At 37.2% G+C, this 23977-nt stretch overlaps 1 protein-coding gene across 1 annotated transcript in view; it reads left to right on the forward strand.

Moving 5' to 3' along the window:
* Positions 1 to 15973, forward strand: part of TRPM1 (transient receptor potential cation channel subfamily M member 1) — a 123630-nt gene extending 107657 nt beyond the window's left edge. The window contains exon 30 of the mRNA XM_077858333.1: positions 14701 to 15973. Coding sequence (XP_077714459.1) covers positions 14701 to 15973 — 1273 coding nt within the window. The remainder of the gene's footprint in view (positions 1 to 14700) is intronic.
* The last annotated feature ends 8004 nt before the right edge of the window (positions 15974 to 23977 follow it).

Genomic DNA, 23977 nt, shown 5'->3' on the forward strand with positions numbered 1-23977 from the left:
ATTAAGGAAATATTCCCATATAATTTATAAGATGCCTTGCAGGTGAAGGGTAATGATTGCACTTGAAAAGATGACTGCACATAAAACAGGTTTTAGTAACTAGCTTACTACAGAACTCCAAATATCTAAGTTCTTGGTTTTAAGAAACACACACATGGACTCTTATCATGAGACCATGAATTTGGGCCTTATATTTAATAGATAAGAGTCTATGAAACTCCAATAAAGTTATACCATATATAAGTATTCTCTTGGAAGTTACCACAAAAGTGCCACAAATTTATATACTGTTGTGCCTCTTATTTGAATGAAATGGAAAACATTATTTACAATGCCTTTAAAAAATGTGTTCTAATTAAGCTACGTTCAGGTTTAGTTGCATAATGTCCAAAACGAAATATCCTAGATAATAGATATATGAAGATACAGATGAAAGCATCTGGAGATTTGCAATCACACCTACTTCACATGGTCACATTATTTTACACTTGCATAGCATTTACAACTCACAAGGTGCTTTCACTGACACAATTTCACTTAATTCTCACAACACCATCATGCTACTATGGTTGTTAATTGCTGTTTATTGTCACTGGTGACAGATGTATAATAAAGAGGAGCTGATGGAGCACTTCATCCCTAATGTGAATATGGGCACAACTCAAAGAGAATCCTGAAGTTAACAAAATATTGATCATAAACAGCCCTTCTTTCTTGAAAACAAGCTAAAACAAAGAGTCCTGATGTGCAATGTCAGTTTCTAATCTGGTATAGTTATCTCTCACTTTCTTAATTTACAAAACAAGTAGAATTATATATGTGCCAGATTTTGAGACTGGTGAGGGAATGTGGGCTTTGAACAGAAAATCCTGTAGACTAATCTGTGCTAATCTCTGAATCAAACAGAAATGTGAAGGGAACAAATTTAGCTATTATTAACTAGGATTGATAAAGCCAGTTAGGTTCTGGACTCTCAGTGATTTTAGTAGGAGACATAAAGTAGTAAAAGACAGGGCAAATATTGTCATAAATCAAGTGTGGCTTAAATTTTATTCAAAGACAGGAGCATGATTACTTTGGGCCCAGCCAGTTTATAGATTTCACTTGGTTCTAGTTTCCTCTGATATAAAAGGCTAACCCTCATGAATTGTTCTTCTGGCCTGCCAGCTGAAATTCAGATGTTTGGTAGTTAGAAAAATGGCCTTAGTGACTTTGCCAAAGTATTCTAAATGGAAGAATTTTGGCTGCGAAGGGAATGCCACCATGGTGTGTGAAATAAAACCTAGTGAATCTACTTAGTGATCTATATGTAAATCCAAACAGAAATAATTAGAGAAGCCATGAATTCAAATTGGTGAAAATGGATAGAAGTAGGTCTGTAAGAAATCAGTATTTCAGTCTAAGACAGTGCATTTGTAGCACAAAAATGCTATCCAAAGAAATAGTCTCTTTGAACCAAATACTAGTCATACTAGAATAATAGTTATAAGTAATTTGACCAAAGGATTTGAAAATCTCAAAAGCAAATACTGACCTATTTTATAAAATAAGTATTATTTTGAAAAATAATAAACAATACAGTCATGTTAATCTAATTAAATATTAGAAGCCAGGATAGCAACATAATTTTATCTACAATGGCTGGGATCCCTGGCATCACCAAGGCAGCTTTCATTCATCTGGTTCTATAAATATCAGAGGTAGCAAGTTCTAGAACAAGTTTTCTCAAACTGAGGTCATCATGTGCCCTGGCGTTTGGGGTTCTCAAGTTCTAGAAGAATTTTAGTTTTCCATCTTGATGATGATGGAATGTTTGTCAAGCAAATTTGAGGATGAGCAACAAGATGAGACAGAAAGGGAGGCTGGGGGCCAGATTCTGAAAAGTCTTGAATGTATATAAGAAACAGAAATCTTTTTTTTTTTTTTAAGATTTTATTTATTTATTAGAGTCACAGAGTGAGAGAGAGAGAGAGAAACAGAGAGAGAGATAGAGAGAGAGAGATTGAGAGAGAGAGAGAGGCAGAGACACAGGCAGAGGGAGAAGCAGGCTCCATGCAGGGAGCCTGACATGCTGGGACTGATCCCGGGTCTCCAGGATCACGCCCTGGGCTGAAGGCAGCGCTAAACTGCTAAGCCACTAGGGCTGCCCAAGAAATCTTTTTTTGAAGATAGTATTTATTTATCTGAGAGAGAGACAGAGATAGTGATAGAGATACCAAGAGAGAACATGAGCTAGGGAGGAGGAGGGGGAGCAGCAAGCTTCCCACTGAGCAGGGAGCCAGACACCAGAGCTTGATCCCACCACTCTGGGATCATGACCTGAGCTGAAGGCAGATGCTTAATTGACTGAGCTGCCCAGGCACCCCAAGAAACAAAAATCTTTATAGGATGAGGTTAAGGGCTACTAAGAAATTGGAAGGGAAAACCTGAAGCTGCATTTACATGACACTTTACATGATGCTGAGACAGTGCCGACTGTTTCTATCATAGAAATATACAAGTGGAGATTATAAGGTTTCCTTTTAACACACTCCTTGGTATCCAACATTGTAATAAAATTTGATTTTTAATCTTAAGTGTTATGAGAAACTGCTACTGTTTTTTTGTTGTTGTTTTGTTTTTTTACTGCTACTGTTTTTAAGCAAGGGGTGACATGATTGAGTACCTGTGTTACTGTTTTGGATTGGAGCAAGAAGCCATTGGAGGCAAGGAGGCTATTCCTAATAACTAACACTTTTTGCTTTATCAGCCTGGGGTATAAAATGAGGTCATATATCTTTTAATATTAAAGTAAATTATAGTGAGACCTCATCTTGCTTATTCAAAGAGTGCCTTCTTTCCCTTCCTATTGTTCTGCTGAGTCAGTTGTAAGAGATCCAGTGGTCCAGTAAAGTCTTTACCTATTGCATCAAGAATCAAGAAAGTGGGACCAATTCTTTCTTTTTGCTTTCTTGCTCTTTCTCCTCCTGCCACTTGGCCCTGGAAGCAGGCATAGTTGTGGAAGTGAAACGCAGAGTAAATTAATTAAAGCCCCAGATTTTTTAATGGAGGTTGGAAAGGGGGAGCTCCAAGATACTGGAAACACCTAGGAGATTGTAGGGAGGAATGAACTTGCAAAAGTAACCCTACAAAGTTGCTTATGAACTTAAGAGCTCACCCCCAAACTGTGTGTATTTGTGTGTGTGTGCACGTGTGTGTGCGTGCATGTGTATTTGTGTGTGTGTGTGTGTGTGGTTCTGCTATTAGCATCCCTAAAGGATTGAGAAAGATAAAGTGAACAAAAAATGGTAGAGTAAGGAACTCTTGGATAACTCCATAAAAGTAACAATAAAACTGTCAAAACTTTCAGAATCAACTTTTTAGAAAGATGGAAATGAACCAATGGCTTGTAACAATCTGTGAAGTGCTTACTCAAGAAACATGGCTTAATATTTTTTTTAAGTGAGCTTTGTGCATTTCAGTTTACCTAGTCCCATCCCCCACTCCTCAGTTCACTGGCAGCCATGAAAATAACAGGCTGAATTCCTGGTACTAGTGGAAGCAGAAAGAACCACATACACAAAAAGTTGCAATTATCTATTTTGACCTGTCTGGTGGCTCCCTGAAAGATTGGTTCAAAAGACTTACCTTAATTTCCCTTGACTTGGAACTAGACCAAGGCTAAATAAAACTGCTAGCTAAGGTTCGGGATAGGGAGAGGGCATTTGTCATAAACATTTACATGCGAATGTTTTGGTCCCTACTCCCCAAGGTGATAAATAACAGAGTTGGGGTAAATGAGACTAATCAAAAGCTTCAGAAAAAAGGCTGGGAAATGAGATGAGATGTCCATAAGGCTTTGAAAAGTTCTAACATATTCCTGGGAATCTAGAAGGCCATAGGCATGCATATGTCTGTGCACATGCTCAGAAAATACTGAGAAGACAGAAAGCTTCCCGTTCTAGCTGACCTAAAGGCTCTGTGAAAACAGGAAGTGAAGGCTAAGACAAAGATGCAAACTCTGGCTGAGTGTTGATGATGAACATGCACAGAATCCCTCAGCAAAGACTGGGAGTTTTTTTTTTTTTATTCCAGAGATTTAAGGAATTCTCTGTTCAATCATTAGCTGACCACTGAGCTAACAGAACAGAATTTCAGTGGCCAAACACAACAAAGAATACAGGCTTTATAGAATCATTTCAGAAAAGTCACTAAATAAGCAACAACTACTATAATATGAATCAATAATTAACAAACCCTGGGGAAGAAAGAGAATCAGACTTCCAGAGTTGCCATGCAATATTACTCAAAATGCCCAGTTTTAAATAAAAAGATACGCAAAGAAACAAGACAGTATGGTCCACACCTAGGGAAAAGGCAATCAAAGAAACTGGCCCTAAGAAATCGGATGTTGGACTTTCTGACATTTATTTTTTTAAGGATTTAATTTATTTATTCACTAGAATATACAGAGGGGAGAGGGAGAGAGAGAGAGGCAGAGACACAGGCAGAGGGAGAAGCAGGCTCCACGCAGGGATCCTGACATGGGACTGGATCCTGGGTCTCCAAGATCACACCTTGGGCTGAAGGTGGCACTAAACTGCTGAGCCACCTGGGCTGCCCCTGACAAAGACTTTAAATCAGTTATTGTAAACACATTCAAAGAGCTAAAGAATACCATCTCTAAAGATCTACAGGGAAGTTGAGAATGAGGTCTCACCATATAGAGAATACAAATAAAGAGACAGAAATTATATTTAAGAAAAGGAAAGAGAAGGAGAAGGTGAAGAACCAGAAATTCTGGAATTGTAAAGTAAAATAACTGAAAGGAAAATTTTACTATAGAGTCTCAAAATCATAGCTGAGCAGGCAGAAGAAAGAATTAGTACACTTGAAGATAAATCAGTTGAGATTATCCAGTCTAAGGAAGAGAAATATAAAAGAATGAACAGATTCTCAGAGACCTATGGAATACCATCAGCATGACAGCATACACATAATGGGAATGCCAGAAGGAAACAAAAAGAAAGTGGCAGAAAATATCTCAATAAATAAAGGCCAAAGATTTCCCAAATTTGATGAAAAATATGAATCTACACATAGAAGTTCAATGAACTCCCAGTAAAATAAACTTCACTTGATCTTAGTCAAAAGGCCAAGAAGTGATCCAAGTAAAATAAACTCAAAGACATCCACACTTATTTAAATAGTCATCAAACTGTCATAAGCCAAAGGAAAAAATCTTGAGAGAATCAAGAGAAAAGCAACTCATCACACACAAAGCATCCTCAATAAAATAGAGCTGACCTCTCGCTGGAAACCCGGGAGCCCAGAAGGCAGAGGGATGAAATATTCAAAGTGCTGAAAGAAAAAGACTATTAACCAAGAATAGTGTATCTAGCAAAACAGTGTTTCAAAAAATGAAGGAGAAATTAATATATTCCCAGATAGCAAACACTGAAAGAATTTGTAACTACTAGACCTGCCCTAGTAGAGATACTAAGAAGTCCTTTGGGTAGAAATGAAAGTTCGCCAGACTACTAAAATCCACATGAAGAAATAAAGAGCACCATAATAACTACATACATAAGTATAAAAGACATTATAAGGTTACTACATAGAAAAGTATAAAAGACATTATAAATGTATTTTTTGCTTGTAACTAATTTTTTATTTTCTATGTGATTTAAAAGATAACTGTATAAAGTTATAATTACAAATCTACATTGATGGACACACAACATGTAAAGACGTAATCTGTGACAACAGCATAAAGTAAAGGAGGAAGGAATGAACTTTAAAAGAGCATATTTTTAATACTATTGAAATTAAATTGGCATTAATTTGAACTAGATTGTCATAAATTAAGATGTTCATTGTAGTCTCTAGGGCAACCACTAAGAAAATGGCTAAAAAATAAATGACAAAAGACATGAAAAGGGAATTAAAATGGTACACTAGAAAATGTCAATTTAAGGGGCACCTGCATAGCTCAGTCAGTTGGGTGTCTGCCTTTGGCTTAGGTCATGATCCTAAGGTCCTGGAATCAAGCCCTATATCAGGCTCCCTGCTCAGTGGGGAGTCTGCCCCCCCTGTCCCGGCCAGGCTTATGTTCTCCCTTTTTTTCTCTCACTCACCCTCTCTCTCTCAAAAATAAGTAAATTTTCTTTTTAAAAAAAGAAAGAAAATGTCTATTTAACACAGAAGAAGGTAGTAATGGAGGAACTGAGCAAAAAAAGACATAAGACATGTAGAAAACAAATAGTAAAATGATAGGGGTAAATTCTACCTTATCAGTAATCATATTAAATATAAATGGATTAAACTCTCCAATTAAAGCACAAAGACTGTCAGACTGTAGTTTGAAAGTAAAAGTATGGAAGATACTCCACATAAACAGTCATCAGATTTAGTATAGCTGTGGTGCACCTGGGTAGCTCAGTTGTTTAAGTGGCTGATTCTTGAGTTCAGTTAGGATCCTGGGATCAAGCCCCACATCAGGCTCCACCCTTAGTGAGGAGTCTGGTTGAGGTTCTCCTTCCTCGTCCCTTTGCCCCTCCCCCCTCACATTCTCTCTCTCAAATAAATAAATAAATCTTTAAAAAATTAGTATAGCTATGATAAGTATACTAATATCAGACAAAACAGGTTTTAAGACAAGAATTGTTAATAGAGACAAAGAAGGACATTAAATTTTTAAAAAGGACATTAAATTATGATAAAATGGTCAACCTATCAAAGGGGATAATTATAAATATATGCATCTAATAGTAGAGCTTCATAATATATGAAGCAGAAACTGACAGAATTAAAGGGAGAAGCAGACAGGTCTAGAGTAATAGTTGGAGACTCTAATATCTCACATTAATGATAGAATAACTAGACAAAAGATATAAAAAATAAAAGACTTGAATAATACTATAGGCCAACTCAGCATAACAGAATACTTTACTCGACAACAGCAGGATATGCATTCTTCTCAAGAGCATGTGGAACATTATCCAAGATACACCGTATGTTAGGCCATATAGCAAATCTCACCAAATTTCTAAAAGATTGAAATTAATCAAAGTGTTTACTCTGACCACAATGAATAAGATAATAAATTAATAACAAAAGGAGATTTGGAAAATTCACAAATATATGAAAATTAAACAACACTTTATTTTTTTTATTTGTTTTTATTTTTATTTTTTAAACAACACTTTAATGACCAATGAGTCAAAGAAGAAATCATAAGGGAAATTGGAGAGTACTTTGAAGCTGGACAACAGTGTGAATGTACTAAATGCCACTGAACTATACATTTGTACATTTAAAAATGGTTAAGATGGTAAATTTTATGTTACATGTATTTTACAACAATGTAAACAATTTTTTTAAAGACAAAGAAAAAGTATACTTCAAGATGAATAAAACTGAAAACACAACGTAACCCAAACTTATAGTACACAGCAAAAGCAGTACTGAGAATAATTACAAAAACAGTAATTATTCTGTATTAATTACTTAAATGCCTGTTAAATTAAAACGTTTTAAATTAAACTAAATTTAATACAGGCATTAATTGAAAATGCCTGTATTTAAAAAGAAGATGGATGCCTGAGTTGCTCAGTGGTTGAGTATCTGCCTTTGGCTCAGGCTGTGATCCTGGAGTCCTGGGATCGAGTCCTGCATTGGGCTCCCTGCACAGAGCCTGCTTCTCCCTCTGTCTATGTCTCTGCCTATCTCTCTGTGTCTCTCATGAATAAATAAAATCTTTAGAAAAAGAAGAAGACAAAAGATGTCAAAAGCATTGAGTACTGAACTAATAAACAGACCACTACCAAGATCCCAAACTGATCACTGGGCTGCACACACACAGGATAGATTCCAAAAGCACTGCTAAGATTTTGAAAATTGAACTGAAATTGGAATCATAGCCCACAAAAATTATGGTGGAACTGGCATCTTGAGCCTAACCAGGTCAGTCAACTGCTAAAAGAAAAATATCAACATTCTTCATGAGATTTAAACAGGACTCTGTGTCATATGACATAGTATTAAAAATGTCTACAATATAATCTAAAATAATTTAGAATATGAAAAATTCAGAAAAATCTCAATTTACCTGGTGAAAAAAAGTCAATAATGTCGAGGCCAAGGTAGTGCAGATGTTTGAATTATTTGATAGACTTTATTTTTTTTATTTGATAGACTTTAAAGTAACTATTATAAAAGTGCTTGAACATAATGGCAAAGAATGTTGAAACTAATGGAAAGATAGAAAGTCTTGGAAAAAATAGATGATATAAAAAAGAACCAATGAAAAGTTTAGAACTGAAAAATATAGTAAGTGAAATTAAAATTTCACTGGCTAGCCTCCATAGCATCATCTCATCAGAGATGAGAGAGGAAGGAATCTGTAAACTTGAAGATATATATATCTTACGTAGAAACTACCTAATTTGAGCAACAGAGTAAATAAACCAGGGAAAAAAGGAACCTCATGGAACTATGAGACAATAGCAAAAGATGTGAACTATGCCATCAGAGTCTTAATAAGAAAAGAGAAAAAAAATGTGGTGCAGAAAATATTTTAAGAAATAATAACTGAAAAAAGTCCGAATTGGGTGAAAGACATATATCTACACCTTAAAGAAATTTAGCAAACATCAAACAAGAATAACTCAAAGAATTCCACACCCAGGTACATGGTAGAATCTTCTGAAAACAAAAGACAAAAAAATTAAAGCAGGCAGAGAAAAATGACACATTACTTATAGGGGAACAGCTATTTAAATATGGGCAGATTTCTCACAAGAAACCAAGAAGACCAGGAAAAAGTAGCATTATGGTTTTAAAGCTGAAAAAAAAAAGAACTGCCAACCCCAAAATTCTATATGCAACACAAATTCTTCAGGAATTAATATGAAATAAAGGTCTTCTTAGAGAATTCATGATTAGAGTTGGGCTCCAAAAGATTACTACAAGAAATTCTTCAGACGGAAGAACCTATACCAGAAGTAAACTTGGACCATCAGGAATGAAGGAATGTTGGGGTTTTCAATACATGTCTATGTAATGTCTAAGACAAGCAAAGCAAAAGATGTCAACAAAAAATGGACCTGTATGGTGGCAATGTCTTCACATTCCTATTGAAGTGGTAAAATATTGTTGCTAAGGAGACTGTGAAATGTTACCATCTACTTTGTAGTCCCTAGAACAACCACTATAAAATCTATAGTAAATGATATAGTTATTTCCCAATTTATTTCTGAGGCCAGCATGACCCTGACACAAAAACCAAAGTCAGAGCTAAAAAAGAAAACTATAGACCAATAGCCCTTATGATCACAGAGACTTTTAAAACTTCATAACAAATATCAGCAAGTTGAGTCTAGCCACAACCAAGTAAAGTTTGTCCCAGGGATGAAAGGCTTTTCAATATTTGAAAATCCAGAGAATCTACTACATTAACAGTTTAAAGAAAATATATGATGATATCAAGTGGTGAAGAAAAAAACATTTCCACCAAGTTCAAAATCCATTCATGATTTAAAAAAAAAAAAAAAAAGAGGAATGCCTGGGTGGCTCAGTGGTTAAGTGTCTACCTTTGGCTCAGGGCATGATCCCAAAGTCCCACATCGGGTTCTCCACGAGAGCCTGCTTCTCCCTCTGTCTAGGTCTCTGCCTCTCTTGTGTCTCTCATGAATAACTAAAGTCTTTAAAAAAATTAAAATAAAATAAAATAAAATAAAATAATAAAATAAAATAAAATAAAATAAAATAAAATAAAATAAAATAGAGAGCAGGGTACGGATGTCCACTCTACCAGTGCTATTGAACAATGTACCAGCAGTCTTAAACTTCTGGAATTTAAAATTCCATAACTGTTCTAAACTTCAAAACTCAATAATATGGGAGAAAATAATCCAATTTTTTAAATGGGCAAAAGATGAGAATAGACACACCAAAGAAGACTTAAGTTTGGCATAAGTGCATAACAAGCACATAAAAAGATGCTCAATATTATTAACTGTTATTGAAATGCAAATTAAAACCATGATGAGATAACTCTACACACATTTACATTTAAAATAAAAACAAAATAAAAACATACTGACAATACCAAGTGTTGACAAAGACACTGAGCTGCTGGAACTCTCCTACACTGCTGGTAGGACTATAAAATGGTACAGCCACTCTGAAATACAGTTTGACAGTTTCTTATAAAGCTAAACATACACTCACTGTATTCTCTAGATATGAAATGAAAACTTATTGGTTCAGCCACTATGAACAATGATACGGAGTTTCCTCAAAAATTTAAAAATAGAACTATCAGATGATCCAGTAATTCCACTGCTGGGTACATCTCCAGCCCCTACTCTTCCTCCATCTTGCCTCTCTCTCCTCATATCCAAAGGAAATGAAAACAGAGTATCAGGAGATAAATGCACTCTGATGTTTATTGCAACATTATTGTAATAGCCTAGGTCTGTCCACAACAGATGAATGGATGAAGAAGACATGGTTTTATATATACAGTGAAATAGTATTTAGCCACGACAAAGAAAGAAACCCTGCCACTTGTGGCAACATGGATGGCCCTTGGGGTCATGAGGCTTAAGTGAAATAAGTCAAACAGAGAAAGAGAAATGCTGTATGATCTCATGTACATGTGGTATCAGCAAAAGCTAAAGTCATAAAAATAGAGAGTAGAATGGTGGTTACACAGGGGTTACCATGGGAATTGAGGATATGTTTTTTAGGGGTACAAACTTGCAACCAGTAAATAAATAAGTCCTGGAGGTCTACTGTACAACATAGTGGTTATAGTAAAAAAAAATACTGTATTATTAACTTAAGCATTGCTAAAATACTAGATCTTAATTGCTCCTACCACAAAAAAATAAAGGATAATTATGTGACATTATAAAGGTGTTAGCTAACACTACAGTGTTAATCCCATTGCCATATATAAATGTATCAACACATTTGACATCTTAAATTTACCCAGTGGATGATTCATACAACTGAATACTAAAAGAAGAAATAGTCCATTTACTGTATGAAAATTTCTAAGAGAAAAATTCAAAAAAGAAAATGTAAAATTAGAAATATGGCATGCAAGGAAAATATTTTTAAGACCGAATCACTTAGCCTGAGAATAGCTTTTTATTCTGTGCTATGCTGAAAAATATTTCACTCTATGCTGAAAGAAAAGCAGAATCAAGACTTAGTAAGAAAGTTCATATCTTGCTCTATGAGATATGACAGACTTATATGTTTTCCTGTCACTCAGTGTGTCAACAGATCTGGGACTCTTGTCAAAGTGTTTCCTAGCTAGCCTGTCTTTCCACATCTGAAATGGAAATCACTCTTCGCATGGATGTCAAGATTTGTGAAATGTCTTAAGTTATTGTGGGAAGTCACAAAATATGGCTAGCACAGGAGATGGTTTCTTATCCATCCTTTTTGTTCATCATTTCAGATATAAGTGAACTTAAACTCATTTATTTCTTTCTCCTCTCATACATACTATAAAAACTCAATACAGTGTCCCTTGATTAGGTACAACCATTTAAACTTTGTTGTCTCCATTGCAGCAACTGTCTACAAAGTTGAAATAAGCATCTGATAATTTTTCTTTATCGAAACCACATCATGAAACATTATTTCTTCCACAGTTTCAACTAAGGGAGTGGCAGAAGGAACAGGTGGAGATTTAGAGACACCTGCAGAGTAGTCCTATCCCACTATGGAGATTGGTAGCTTATTCAATGCAAGGGTTGAAGTAGGGAGGCAGAGTAACAGTAAGGGAGACTAAAGAATCAGATGACTTTGAGATTTCCTTTTTGTTTTTTTATTTAAGTGTGGTTGACACACAATGTTACACGAGTGTTAGGTGTACAAAGGTGATCTGACAACTCTATATGTTATGCTCTGCTCACCACCAGTGTAGCTACCATCTGTCATTACACAACACTAGTATAATACTACTGAGTATGTACCTTCCCTCTCCTTGGCTTATTCTATAACCAGAGGCCTGTACCTCCCCCTCCCCTTCATCCATTTTGCCCATCCTCCCTCCCCCTCCTCTCTGGTAATACCAGTTTGTTCTCTGCATTTAGGGATCTGTTTTCATTTCATTGTTTGTTCACATGTTTTCTTTTTTAGATTCTCCTACAAGTGAAATCATATGGTATTTGTCTTTCTCTGACTTCATTGAGCATAATACCCTCTCAGTCCATTCATGTTGTGACAAATAGCAAGTTTCTTTTTTATGTATGAGTGGCTGGCAATGCTGTTATCTGAATTAGGTAATACAGGAAAAACAAAGGCAGAGAATTATAAAAGATGAGAGGAGAGATACTTATCTATATTCTACCAGTGTATTTATTTTTCAAAGTTTGTACAGCTGCATTATCTCTTAATGTAGTATTTGTTAAAGGATCTCAAGTTTGACTTTACAAAGGAGATTATGGATCTTAACACAAAAGGAATCATTGAGGGTAACAGATTTGAAGTAAACAAGATGACATTACATTTAACAGAGAAAATCAAGTCTTACTTGAGTTAATATAAGTTTATAGCAAAAGTTCTCTTGGTCTCTGAAATGCAAGAGAAGAAAGAACCCTTAGAACCTGTAGTATCTATGGTACAGAAGTCAGGACTTCTCATACACAGTGAATTTGGTCCTCCTGGTGGTGAATTTCCAGGAAGCCAGACCCTTCCTGCTCAAATGATGTGGTTTCCTAGGGGACATATAAATAGTCTTTTCCTCCATAAAAAAAAGTTAAGAATAGAAGCCAAGGACCCTCCCACACATCAGAGTGCAGCTGTCAATGTGGCCAACAGAAGCACAGCATTGGCAAAAGCAGCTCTAGAAGAATGTAGGGAAGGGTAACCACAGAGGTAGCAGGGAGTAAGGAAAACACAGGAGACATAGTCAGAAGAAACTTAGTGCAGAAAAGAGCAGCACGCATTCAGGGCATGGGTAAGCGGGAAGCAAGGAGAACAGGTGAAAGGATTTATAAGGATATGTAAAGAAGGTAGCAAGGACCTGCTAGACACAGACTCAATGCAAACTGGGTGGCCCTAGAGACTGCCTGTATGCTTCTAAGAAAAGATCAGAAGGTGGGAAAGAAACGAAGTATGACAGAATCAGACTGAAGCATTAGTCTTCACCCAGGGACGAACCTGCTGAAACAGAGCACCACACTGCTGGCTCAGAGTCCAGAGGCTTCTGCCTGGGAGCCATGATTCACATTGCCCACCCCTACCATGTCCTGAGGAGCAAATTCTAATTTTATTTTTATTTTTAAAATTATTTATTTATTTATTTACTTACTTACTTATTTGAGAGAGAGAGAGAGAGAGAGAGAGTAGGTGCATGTGTGAGTGGGGTTGGGGGAGGGAAGCACAGAGGAAGTGGGAGAGAGAATCCCAAGCAGACTCCCCGCTGAGTGTGAGCCGAGGAGGGAGAGGCTCCATCTCGTGACCCTGAGATAGTGACCTGAGTCAAAATCAAGCGATGGATGCTCAACCAACTGAGCCACCCAGGTGCTCCAAATTCAACCTTTAGAAGGCAGTGCTAGGTGCTGGGTGTACTTCTGCCTCTTAGAGTTAACTTTCATGAACTGGTTGAAAAAATTCATACTGTATGTTTTTTTGAAACATAAAACATAGTCTATACCAGCAGGCTTTAGTTCCAACAACACTGTGGTTTCATAAGTTGTTGCCTGATCTTCTAGGAGTTAAAAATCTGACAGCAGATATTTATAATCAGCCATGATTTTTTTTTAAGATTTATTTATTTATTTATCATAGACAGAAAGAGAGAGAGGCAGAGACACAGGAGGAGGGAGAAGCAGGCTCCATCCCAGGAGCCTGACGTGGGACTTGATCCTGGGACTCCAGGATCGCGCCCTGGGCCAAAGGCAGGCGCTAAACCGCTGAGCCACCCAGGGATCCCCAGCCATGATCTTTTTTAAAAGAACCAATTAAGGAATTACTAATTATTAAATATAATGAGCAATTTAAAATTAGCAGTAATTCTTCTGATAATTAAATGACCTCTTGTCCCTTAAGTAAACCATCTGATAAGCTGTACTAAATTACTAACAATTCATCTTCTGAATCCCCTGAACTTCAAATAGGATTTTAACTAATTTTACCCTCATAACCATTAATTGCTGATAGCTATAATCAAACCTCAAAAACCTAAGTGCTAGTATCTTCCTTTATTCTCAAAGGCAACATGATGTGCCAGCTAAGAGACAAAAGCTGGAGCAAATGTTAGAGGTACACTGTGTGCAGCTCCATTGCTTACCAGCCATGTGACCTTGGACAAATTATTTACACTATGACTTGATTACCTCATTAAAATGGGGATGATGATAATAATGCTTACCTCACAGGGCTGTTGTGAAGATTAAACTAGCCTAGAATAGTGCCACAGTAAGTACTTATTAGCAAATATATAAGACATTTAGAGCCATGAATGGTAAATAGTATGCACTGTGTGTTAACTGTATTTCTGTTACTTTCTAATGCTCCTCACAGTCATTTTTAGTAGTTTGAAGTATGAAGTAGTTTGAAGTTTGAAAATATGCCCAATGAACAATCATGATTCTCAAAAGACAGAAAAATCATATGACAATAATGACATTATACTTTTGTTTTTAATATTTAGTTCATCTCAGGGTAATAAATCTATCCCTTTGTGTTCACCAGAGTTGAAAACATGTCAATGAGATTGGAAGAAATTAACGAAAGAGAAAATTTTATGAAGACGTCCCTACAGACTGTTGACCTTCGACTTTCTCAACTGGAAGAACTGTCTAACAGAATGGTGAATGCTCTTGAAAATCTCGCAGGAATTGACAGGACAGACCTGATACAGACACGGTCCCGAGCTTCTTCTGAATGTGATGCAACTTATCTCCTAAGACAAAGCAGTATCAATAGTGCCGATGGCTACAGCATGTATAGATACCATTTTAATGGAGAGGAGTTGCTGTATGAGGATGCTTCTCTATCCATGCCACCAGGGACAGGATTCAGGAAAAAAGCCTGTTCCTTCCGAATGAAGGAAGATAAGGAATCAAAAATGCATCTGGTACCAGAGCGTCAGGGCAGCCTTCACCTTTTATCCAGCACAAGTCCTCCAGCAACACCAGACTGCAGTCAACTTGCATTAGACAACGTCAAAAATGCTTCAGAAATGAAATTAGGTCCAGATATTGGGATTTCAGCCAAAGATGATGGAAGGCAGGTAGACTCCAAAAGGGAAGAAACTATTCCCCCAAGTGTAAATGAAACAGATGTTATGTACGGACAGAACAAATCAGATTTTCAGAACCCTCAGCTAACAGTGGAAACAACACAGATAGAAGGCACAATTTCCTATCCCATGGAAGAAGCAAAGTTGACACGCTATCACCCTGATGAAACGTTCAGTGCTTATAAAACCATGAAGTCCAGAAGCTTTGTATATTCCCGTGGACAAAAGCTGGTCAGTGGGGTTAACAACTGGAATACAGAGTACAGTTCAATCAGGGACCGAGCACACCCCTCTACAGTTCAGCAGTGGACGACAGAATGGAAATATCAAGTTCAAAAGATTACACGTTCTCGAAGTACCGACATCCCTTACATTGTCTCAGAAGCTGTGATGCAAGCCGAGCATAAAGAGCAATTTACCGATATCGAAGATGATAACTGTGTGTCTGAAATGGTCCCTCAAATCTCTCATTTATCTGTAGCTGTAACTGACAGAACTGAGAAGGAAAATTTACTGTCTGTGAAACCAGACCAAACCATGGGTTTCCCATCTCTAAGGTCAAAAAGTTTACATGGCCATCCTAGGAAAGCTAGAGCCACTCAGGACAAACTAGACAGATCAGGACATGCCTGCAGTGTAAGTAACTTAGCAGTTGTGTCTGGAATTACGACAGAAGAACAGAAGGCCAAGCAAGAGAAAACTTCCACAGAAACTGAATGTTGACATATTCTGTTTCTTTGATTTTTATATCAAAATCATTGATGAATGCCATCTTGGCCATCTAATCATCAATTTCTGAAAACATTTTCACTAAAAATGTTTGGCAATTTGGACTTCAGGTTTAAAATGTAATGCACTATACGTAAAGTACTATTTTGCTAGCATGTATTAATAAACTTAGGTTGTTTTTAGTTGGGGTATGATCAAATGACAGTGAAAATAAATTCCTCAATCAGTAAAAGATTCTATAATCTCTTTATTTCTGAAGGCCACCAAGTAGCCTAAGAAATGTCCTTGTGTGCCACCAGTAGGTTACTAATGGAGTAAAGGGATATGTAAAAAGAGAGACATGTGAAAAAGCAAACATGGAATAAAGAAGAGGAAGGAGAAGAAAAAATTGTGAGGTACAAGAAGTAAGAAGTGGAAAGGAGCCATCAGCATCATATTTTTATGGGTTTTTTATTTCTGTTTCAATATTTTATGTTTTATAATTACACAGTGAAAACAGAAAGTACATGATTATGTCAAAGATCATACTGTAATAGTTTAGGGTGACCAGGGGTTTTGTTGACGTGTAAAAATAAAGTATCCAATGTGCATTTTCCTGTTGTCATAGAGTCCCTGAGAGCAAGCACAACAAAATTGTACCTCTGCCTATCCAGTGGTTTGTCCAAAGCCATGGGTAAAACCTCAGAGATACATACATCATCAAGGTGGGAATTGTTGAAAATCTCAGAGACCATTAATGGCTGAGAATACAAGGTGCTGTGCTTCAGCTTGTAAGTTCAAAAAACTACCAGACTGCTGAGGCCCCCCATGCTCATGTCAGGAGCTGCTGTCTAGGAACCCTTAAAGCCATGCCTACCACCACCACTCTTGACAATACAAACGGGCAGAGAGGGACAGAAAGGGCTCTCCTCTGGCTAGGACATAGGCCACTAAATATTCATGGAAGTTAGAGTTGGATCCTCGGCCCTTACTATCTCCCAAAAGTCTCTCTTGGGAAGTCTCAGGGAGACTCATGGAGTCCCTGGAGCACACATAGAAGGCCACCCTCATGCTTGGAGTTACATGCCTACTGTTACTTTAGTGAAGTCCCTCATGGGGGGAGGCAGGTCAGATAGAAATGATGATAATCACAAAATAGCCACTGCACCCATTCTCATTCTCATGTGAGACTCGGACTGTCACATCATCAAAAACCAGCAAGGGAAAAGAGAAAGAGAGAGATTCACCATAGTTATGTTAGTTACGTAGTTATATTAGTTATAAAGATAGTGATCAGAGATAATTAACAACTAAATGAGACTGAAATTTTTAATAATCAGGTTAAAAATCCCTGAATCGGGCTGAATTTATCAAAAAGCACTAGAATACCATTGCATGGATGATGGGGCTTTGAAATGTAAGAAATGATAACATTTACTTAATAAACAAAGCTACTGCTACATTGAGAGGTTTTTTCCTATTTTAATAGAGCTGATTTTATTTCCTTAATCTTAATTTTATTATATATATGTATATATATATATATATATTTTATTTAATTTAAATTCAACTTGCCAGCATATAACACCCAGTGCTCATCTCATCATGTGCTCTCCTTAGTACCCATCACCTGGTTACCATATCCCCCGACCTACCTCCCCTTCTGCATGCAACACTTCGTTTGTTTCCCAGAGTTAGGAGCTTCTCATGGTTTGTCTTCCTAGTTTTTCCCCACTCAGTTTCCTTCCTTTCCCTTATGGTCCCTTACACTTTCTTACATTCCACATATGAGTAAAACTATATAATAATTGTTTTTCTCCGATTGCCTTATTTCACTCAGCATAATATCCTTCAGTTCCATCAATGCCTTGTAAATGGTAGGTATTCATCCTTTCTGATGGCTGAGCAATATTCCATTGTATAGACCACATCTTCTTTATCCATTCATCTGTCGAAGGACATCATGGCTCCTTCCACAGTTTGGCTATTGTGGACATTGCTGCTATGAAAATTTAATCAGTCCTACTACATGTGTTATTTGACCCAATGCTTAATTCATTACATTTTACCTCATTCCTAAATCTTTCCTTTTGGTGCCAAGAAAACTTTCAGCTCTTTGCCACATTCTAGAAAAAAAGGGTTTCTCAGAATAAGCTGGAGAACCTATGACTGTTCAACAGAGTGGATATGAAGAAGGCAAACCTTATCTTTGGAACTCCCACTTCTGCATTCATTCCATAGCTACCCCCTGCCCTTTCTGAGATCTCTCCTATCTTGCCATGGGGCCAAGTCCATTCCCATAAGTTTCATGAGATTTGTGATGCCCGTAGAGGTGTTGACTGAAAGGGATGTGATATTTTCCTTTAGATATTCATCTTAAAGACCCATGGACATTGTAATGGTGGAATTTCAGAACCTGTGGCAGGGACCTGTCTTGCATACCTGAAATCATACTATATACGCACTCTACCACTCAATATAGCTCAAATATTGAATAAGGGCCTATTATATAGGGCACTGTGCTAGCTTGCTTATGATATTATTACTCTGTCATTTTAAGTTTGCTAAATATAGAGGATATATGCTAGGAAATAATATCTAATCTAATCAAATCTATTAATATCTAATACAATTAAAATAGGAACACTGTGTATGTTCAAAGCATTTACTATAAAGTTGCCTTAGTAGGGATACCTGGGTGGCTCAATCAGTTAAGCACCTGCCTTTGGTTCAGGTCATAATCCCGGAGTCCTGGGTTTAAGTCCCACATCAGGCTCCCTGCTCAACAGGGAGTCTGCTTCTCACTCTCCCTCTCCCCACTTGTGCTTTCTTTCTCATTCTCTCTTTCTCTTTCTCAGATAAATAAAAATTTAAAAATTGTCTTAGTAAATAAATTAGAAGCATATTTCTGCTCTGTGTAAAACACAGTAAGAAATATACTAAGACTATTCTTATATACCATAAATTCTGGCACACTCATAAATGTTATGATATTTGTATAAGCTGAAAGTAAACTCATTGTTTTACTTTGATCGAGAGAAATTAAGAATTGAACTCATAAGTGGTTCTCTCCTTTGAGACTGTATTATTGCTTATTTTCTGAATATATATTGTATCATCTTGAGAATCCTATAGGCTTACACAATTTAGGTTTACAAAATTTAACTCTTAGCATTATCCTAGAGTTATTCCATAACAAAACATGCATTTTGGGGGCAGTTAGCTGGCTCATTCGATACAGCATGCAACTCTTGATCATGGGGTCATTAGTTCAAGCCCTAAACTGGGCGTAGAGCTTACATTTTAAAAATAAAAGTTTTAAAAAATGCATTTTAAGGGCACCTGGGTGGCTCAGATGGTTAAGCATCTGCCTTTGGCTTAGGTCATGATCCCAGGTTCCTGGGATCAAGCCCCACATCAGATTCCCTGCTCAGTGAGGAGTCTGCTTCTCCCTCTTCCTCTGCCCTGCTCTCCCCTGCCCCCACTTGTGATCTCTTGCTTGCTCTCTCTCAAATTAATTTTTAAAAAATAAAGACTTTTAAAAATGCATTTTGCTTGGTACATATTGGAAAAAAGACAAATGAAGTCATCACCCTACTATCTCCAACATGAAAAGATTATTTTAAAGAAATGTTTATTATAAAGGATACAGAAAATCACACAAAACAAATATATGACTTCATTACTTTAAGATGAAAATCTTCATAACCACCACTCATATTAATAGAATTTCCAGCTACCCCAGAAGCTTCAGAAGTTCCAATCTCAATCACTTTCCTTCCCACAAAAATGACCACTGTCTATTTACAGTAGTCACTTCCTTGTTGTAAAAACATGACTGAACCTAGGTGGCTTAAAACACCTATGTTATTATGTTTATGGATGTTGTGGCTCAGGAATTCAGTCAAGGCACAGAAAAATGCCCCTGATTTATAGTATTTGGTGATTTTCATGGTAAACCCTCCTACCACGACCAATTGCAAGCTACCCATGTGATATCTGAATGTGGAGTTGGGAAAAAATGCTGACAATTGGCTCCTGCAAGCCAGTACAAATGCACTAGAGCACACCACTGTTTCTATTTCATAGTATTTGAGCTGGGAAGACTCAGTGTCTGGAGATGATTCAACAACTGGAGGCTGACATCATCTAGAAGCATCTTCCCTTCCCTCACATGCCTGGGGATGGATCCTGTTTGTCAGCTGGGATCTGAATCTCAGCTAGGATGATCCACCAGAGGACCCATGCATGGTCTCTGCATGTGACCTGGGCTTTCTCACAGCATGGCAGCCTCAAAGAAATTAGATTTCTTACATAGTAGTTCAGAGCTTCAAAAGTTGAGTGTCCCAGTGAGCCAGGAGGAAATGTCATTGCTTTTTAAAACTTAGCTTCAGAAGTCATGCAGAGTCACTTTCGTTGCATTCTCTTGGTTACAGGTGAGTCACTAAGGCCAGTCCAGATTTGAAGAGAGGAAGGAGTGTTTAGAATTTTGCAGACATGGGGCGTATGGGTGGTGCTGTCAGTTAAGCGTCTCTTAGTTTCAGCTCAGGTTATGATCTCAGGGTCCTGAGATTGAGCCCCATGTCTGGCTCTGTGCTCAATATGGAGTCTGCTCAAGATTCTCTCTGCCCCTCCCCTCACACACACTATCTCTGTCTCTCTCTCAAATAAATAAATAAATCTTTAAAATAAAATTCTGCAGACATGTTTTAAAATCACCACACTTGCATTTCATTATAGCTTCATCACCTGAATGTCCTTTAGCACTATAATTGAGCTTTGCTTGCTCTCTCTCTTTTTTCTACTTGCTGACTCTCTCCCATTACTTTCTCTTCCTTACATCTATCTGTTAAAGAGCATGGGCCATTTGTCTTGCAAAGTTTCCCACAATCTGAATTTTACTAGTTGAATATTCATATGCAGTTTGACATGTTTCACCGTTTCTACAAATTGTCAGAATTTAGAGGCTTACTCAGGCTTGGATTCAATTCTTTTAGCAAGGCTATTTGGATGGTGTTGCTTCCTCCCTCATAAGGCACATATGTCTATTTGACTCTTTCTGGGGTGTCTGTAGCTGTTGATACTGTTTGATACTATGAATTAAGGTTACTTAATTCATAGGAAGCTAAAAATTATAATAATCTACCCTATGATTTCTTTTTCTTTTATTAGTTAGGATACTTTATAAAGAAATTATTCCTTTCACCTGCTACTTGTTTCATAGTAGTACAGGTCATATCGTACAACAAAGACAATGATTGGCTTTTCCCATTGGTTTTTAGGATGTTGAGTAGGTTACCTATTATCATGAATGGTGACCAATAGATTGAGATACACACACACACACACACACACACAATCATTACCTCATGAATTTTAACATATGGATGTGTTTCAATCTCTTGCAATTATCAAGTTCTCACATTTTTCTCCTTGAGTATATTAAATATGTTGCTCCATTTTCTTCCATCATAAAGCATTGCTGCCAAAAAGTCTGAAGATAATCTAAATCTCTTTCATCTAAGTCACTTGCTCTTTTTGTCTAGGTACCCAAAGAAATTTGCATTATTTTTTTCTTTAAAATCCAATAGTTTTGGGATCCCTGGGTGGTGCAGCGGTTTGGCGCCTGCCTTTGGCCCAGGGCGCGATCCTGGAGACCTGGGATCGAATCCCCTGTCGGGCTGCCGGTGCATGGAGCCTGCTTCTCCCTCTGCCTGTGTCTCTGCCTCTCTCTCTCTCTCTGTGTGACTAACATAAATAAATAAATTTTTTAAAAAAAATCCAGTAGTTTTACAAGAACGTGTCTTAGTGTTGATAATTCTAGGTCAATTTTCTCAGGTGCAATGTGTCCTCTCAATGCATAGATGCAAATCTTTTTTTCTTTTTTAATCTCAAGGAGACTTTCTTGAAGTCTAGTTTGTAGTATCTGTTCTGTTTTCTTATCCCTGCTTCCCTTTTTTTCCCCAGGGACTCCTATTACCTGTATGCTGGATCTCCTTTGCATATCTTCAATATTTGCCATTTTTCTTTCTGATCTTTTTTAAACCTCTCTTCATTGATTTAAAAAAAAAAAACTTCCTCCTCTTTGTCTTCCACTTCTCTTAAGGCATAATCAAATGTGTTTACTAACCCTTGGGTTTCTTTCAGTTTAGTCTTCATTTCCAAAGTATTTTTTTTCTTATTTCTAATTCTAATTTCTAATTTCTAATTCTATTTTTTTCTAATTCTAATTTCTTATTTCTAATTCTTATTTTCTTATTTCTAATTCTAATTCTAATTTCCTATTTCTTATTTCTAATTCTAAATTATTTCTAATTTCTAATTTCCTATTTCTTATTTCTAATTTCTATTTCCAAATTGGTTAGTTTCATTTTGATTGTTCCTAACTCTGATTTATATAGTTCGTTCATGTCTCATATCATTTTAGTGTCTTTTAAGTAGTGGGTGTTAGCTTTGATCTTCCCTGTGGGCTTGTCTTTCTGGTATGCTTTTATTATCTGTAGAAGCGCTATTCTTTTTTTTTTTTTTTAAGATTTTATTTATTTATTCATGAGACACACAAACACACACAGAGAGAGAGAGAGAGAGAGAGGCAGAGAGAGGCAGAGAGAGAAGCGGATTCCTCGCAGGGAGCCCGATGTGGCACTCGATCCCAGATTCCGGGATCACTCCCTGAGCCGAAGGCACACGCTCAACCGCTGAGCCACCCAGGTGTCCCTAGAAGTGCTATTCTGTTCTTATTCTCTTTCTGACTATGGTCATCTTCTATGGGATTTGACTTCCATACTTCCCTGTTGCTTATGTGTATGTGAAATGGGTTTTCTTGAACTTTTTGAAGGAGGCAGTTTTCAGGACAGCTTTTCTAATTTCACAAAGAGCCTTTTTCTGTTTTTTTATTTTTTTATTTTTATTTTTTATGGTGTAGTATTAACATGTTAAAAGTCAGCTTACTTGTAGAGGCTTTCTGGTCCTTTATTTATTTATTTTTTCTGGACCTTCTCTTTCCTTTGTCTCTATCTGGTTCAATTTTGTTTCCATGCCCAGAAGTCTGTCCTCAGTGTTGGCCCCTTTCCTAAGGAAGCCCTGGTTAAGTCAGTTTCAAGAGTTCCTACAGTTATATTGCTCCAATCTCCTCAGACCTTACCATGAGCCCCTCGCACTCCCATGATCTTGGAGATAACAAACACCCCTTCCTATTTCAGCTGCTATTTTCAACTTGACTGGCTGGGCTTTCCAGTGAATACCTTCTGCTACTCTGGAATTTTCTAGATGCCTCACTGATTTCCTCAGTTGATACCATAAAGATCTTGTGACTGCTATTGCTATGTTCTCACTTGCCTGTACTGGAGATTATGGGGATACCATTTCACTTAGATCTGGTGTAGATGTCATCTATGGGTTTTGATTTTGCTTTAGAATTGCTTTGCCTGTTTTTATGTGGAGAGCAAACAATAATGTTGCTGTTGCAATGTTTCCAGAATCTCCCTCAAGAAATAGATTTTTAAAATTACTTAATAGTCATCTTAAAGGCCCACATACCCAGGCAATGGCATAGTTTTGTGGACAGTATATATAACCATGTTTTACTTTTCCCACTGCTTCCACAATTACTTTCTTTTACCTGGACTATTCTAGTAGCTCCCAACTAGTCTCTTGGCTTCTACCATGCTGTACCTCTACAGCAGTAGGAACAATTGTTTTAAAAATATCAGCCAGATTATATCACTCTCAGCTCAAAATATTGCAAAAGTTTTTCTCAACTTTCAGGCCCTATGAGATCTGGCCTGTTCTTTGACTTCCTCTTCCAGTGGATTAGGCTGTATCAGCCATATTGGCCTCAAACACACCAGGCAGGCTCTCATCTCAAGGCATTTGCACTGCTATGCCCTCTGTCCCCAAGCTTTCCCTTCTGTTTTCCTCCTGGCTTGCTCCCTCACTTCTTTGGTCTCTGCTCAAACGTCATTTTGTCAGAAAGGCCTTCCATGACCACACCTCACCTCCCATCACAAAATAGAAGTC

This window comes from Canis aureus, chromosome 2 (genome assembly GCF_053574225.1).
Source record: "Canis aureus isolate CA01 chromosome 2, VMU_Caureus_v.1.0, whole genome shotgun sequence".
Taxonomy (NCBI): Eukaryota; Metazoa; Chordata; class Mammalia; order Carnivora; family Canidae; genus Canis; species Canis aureus.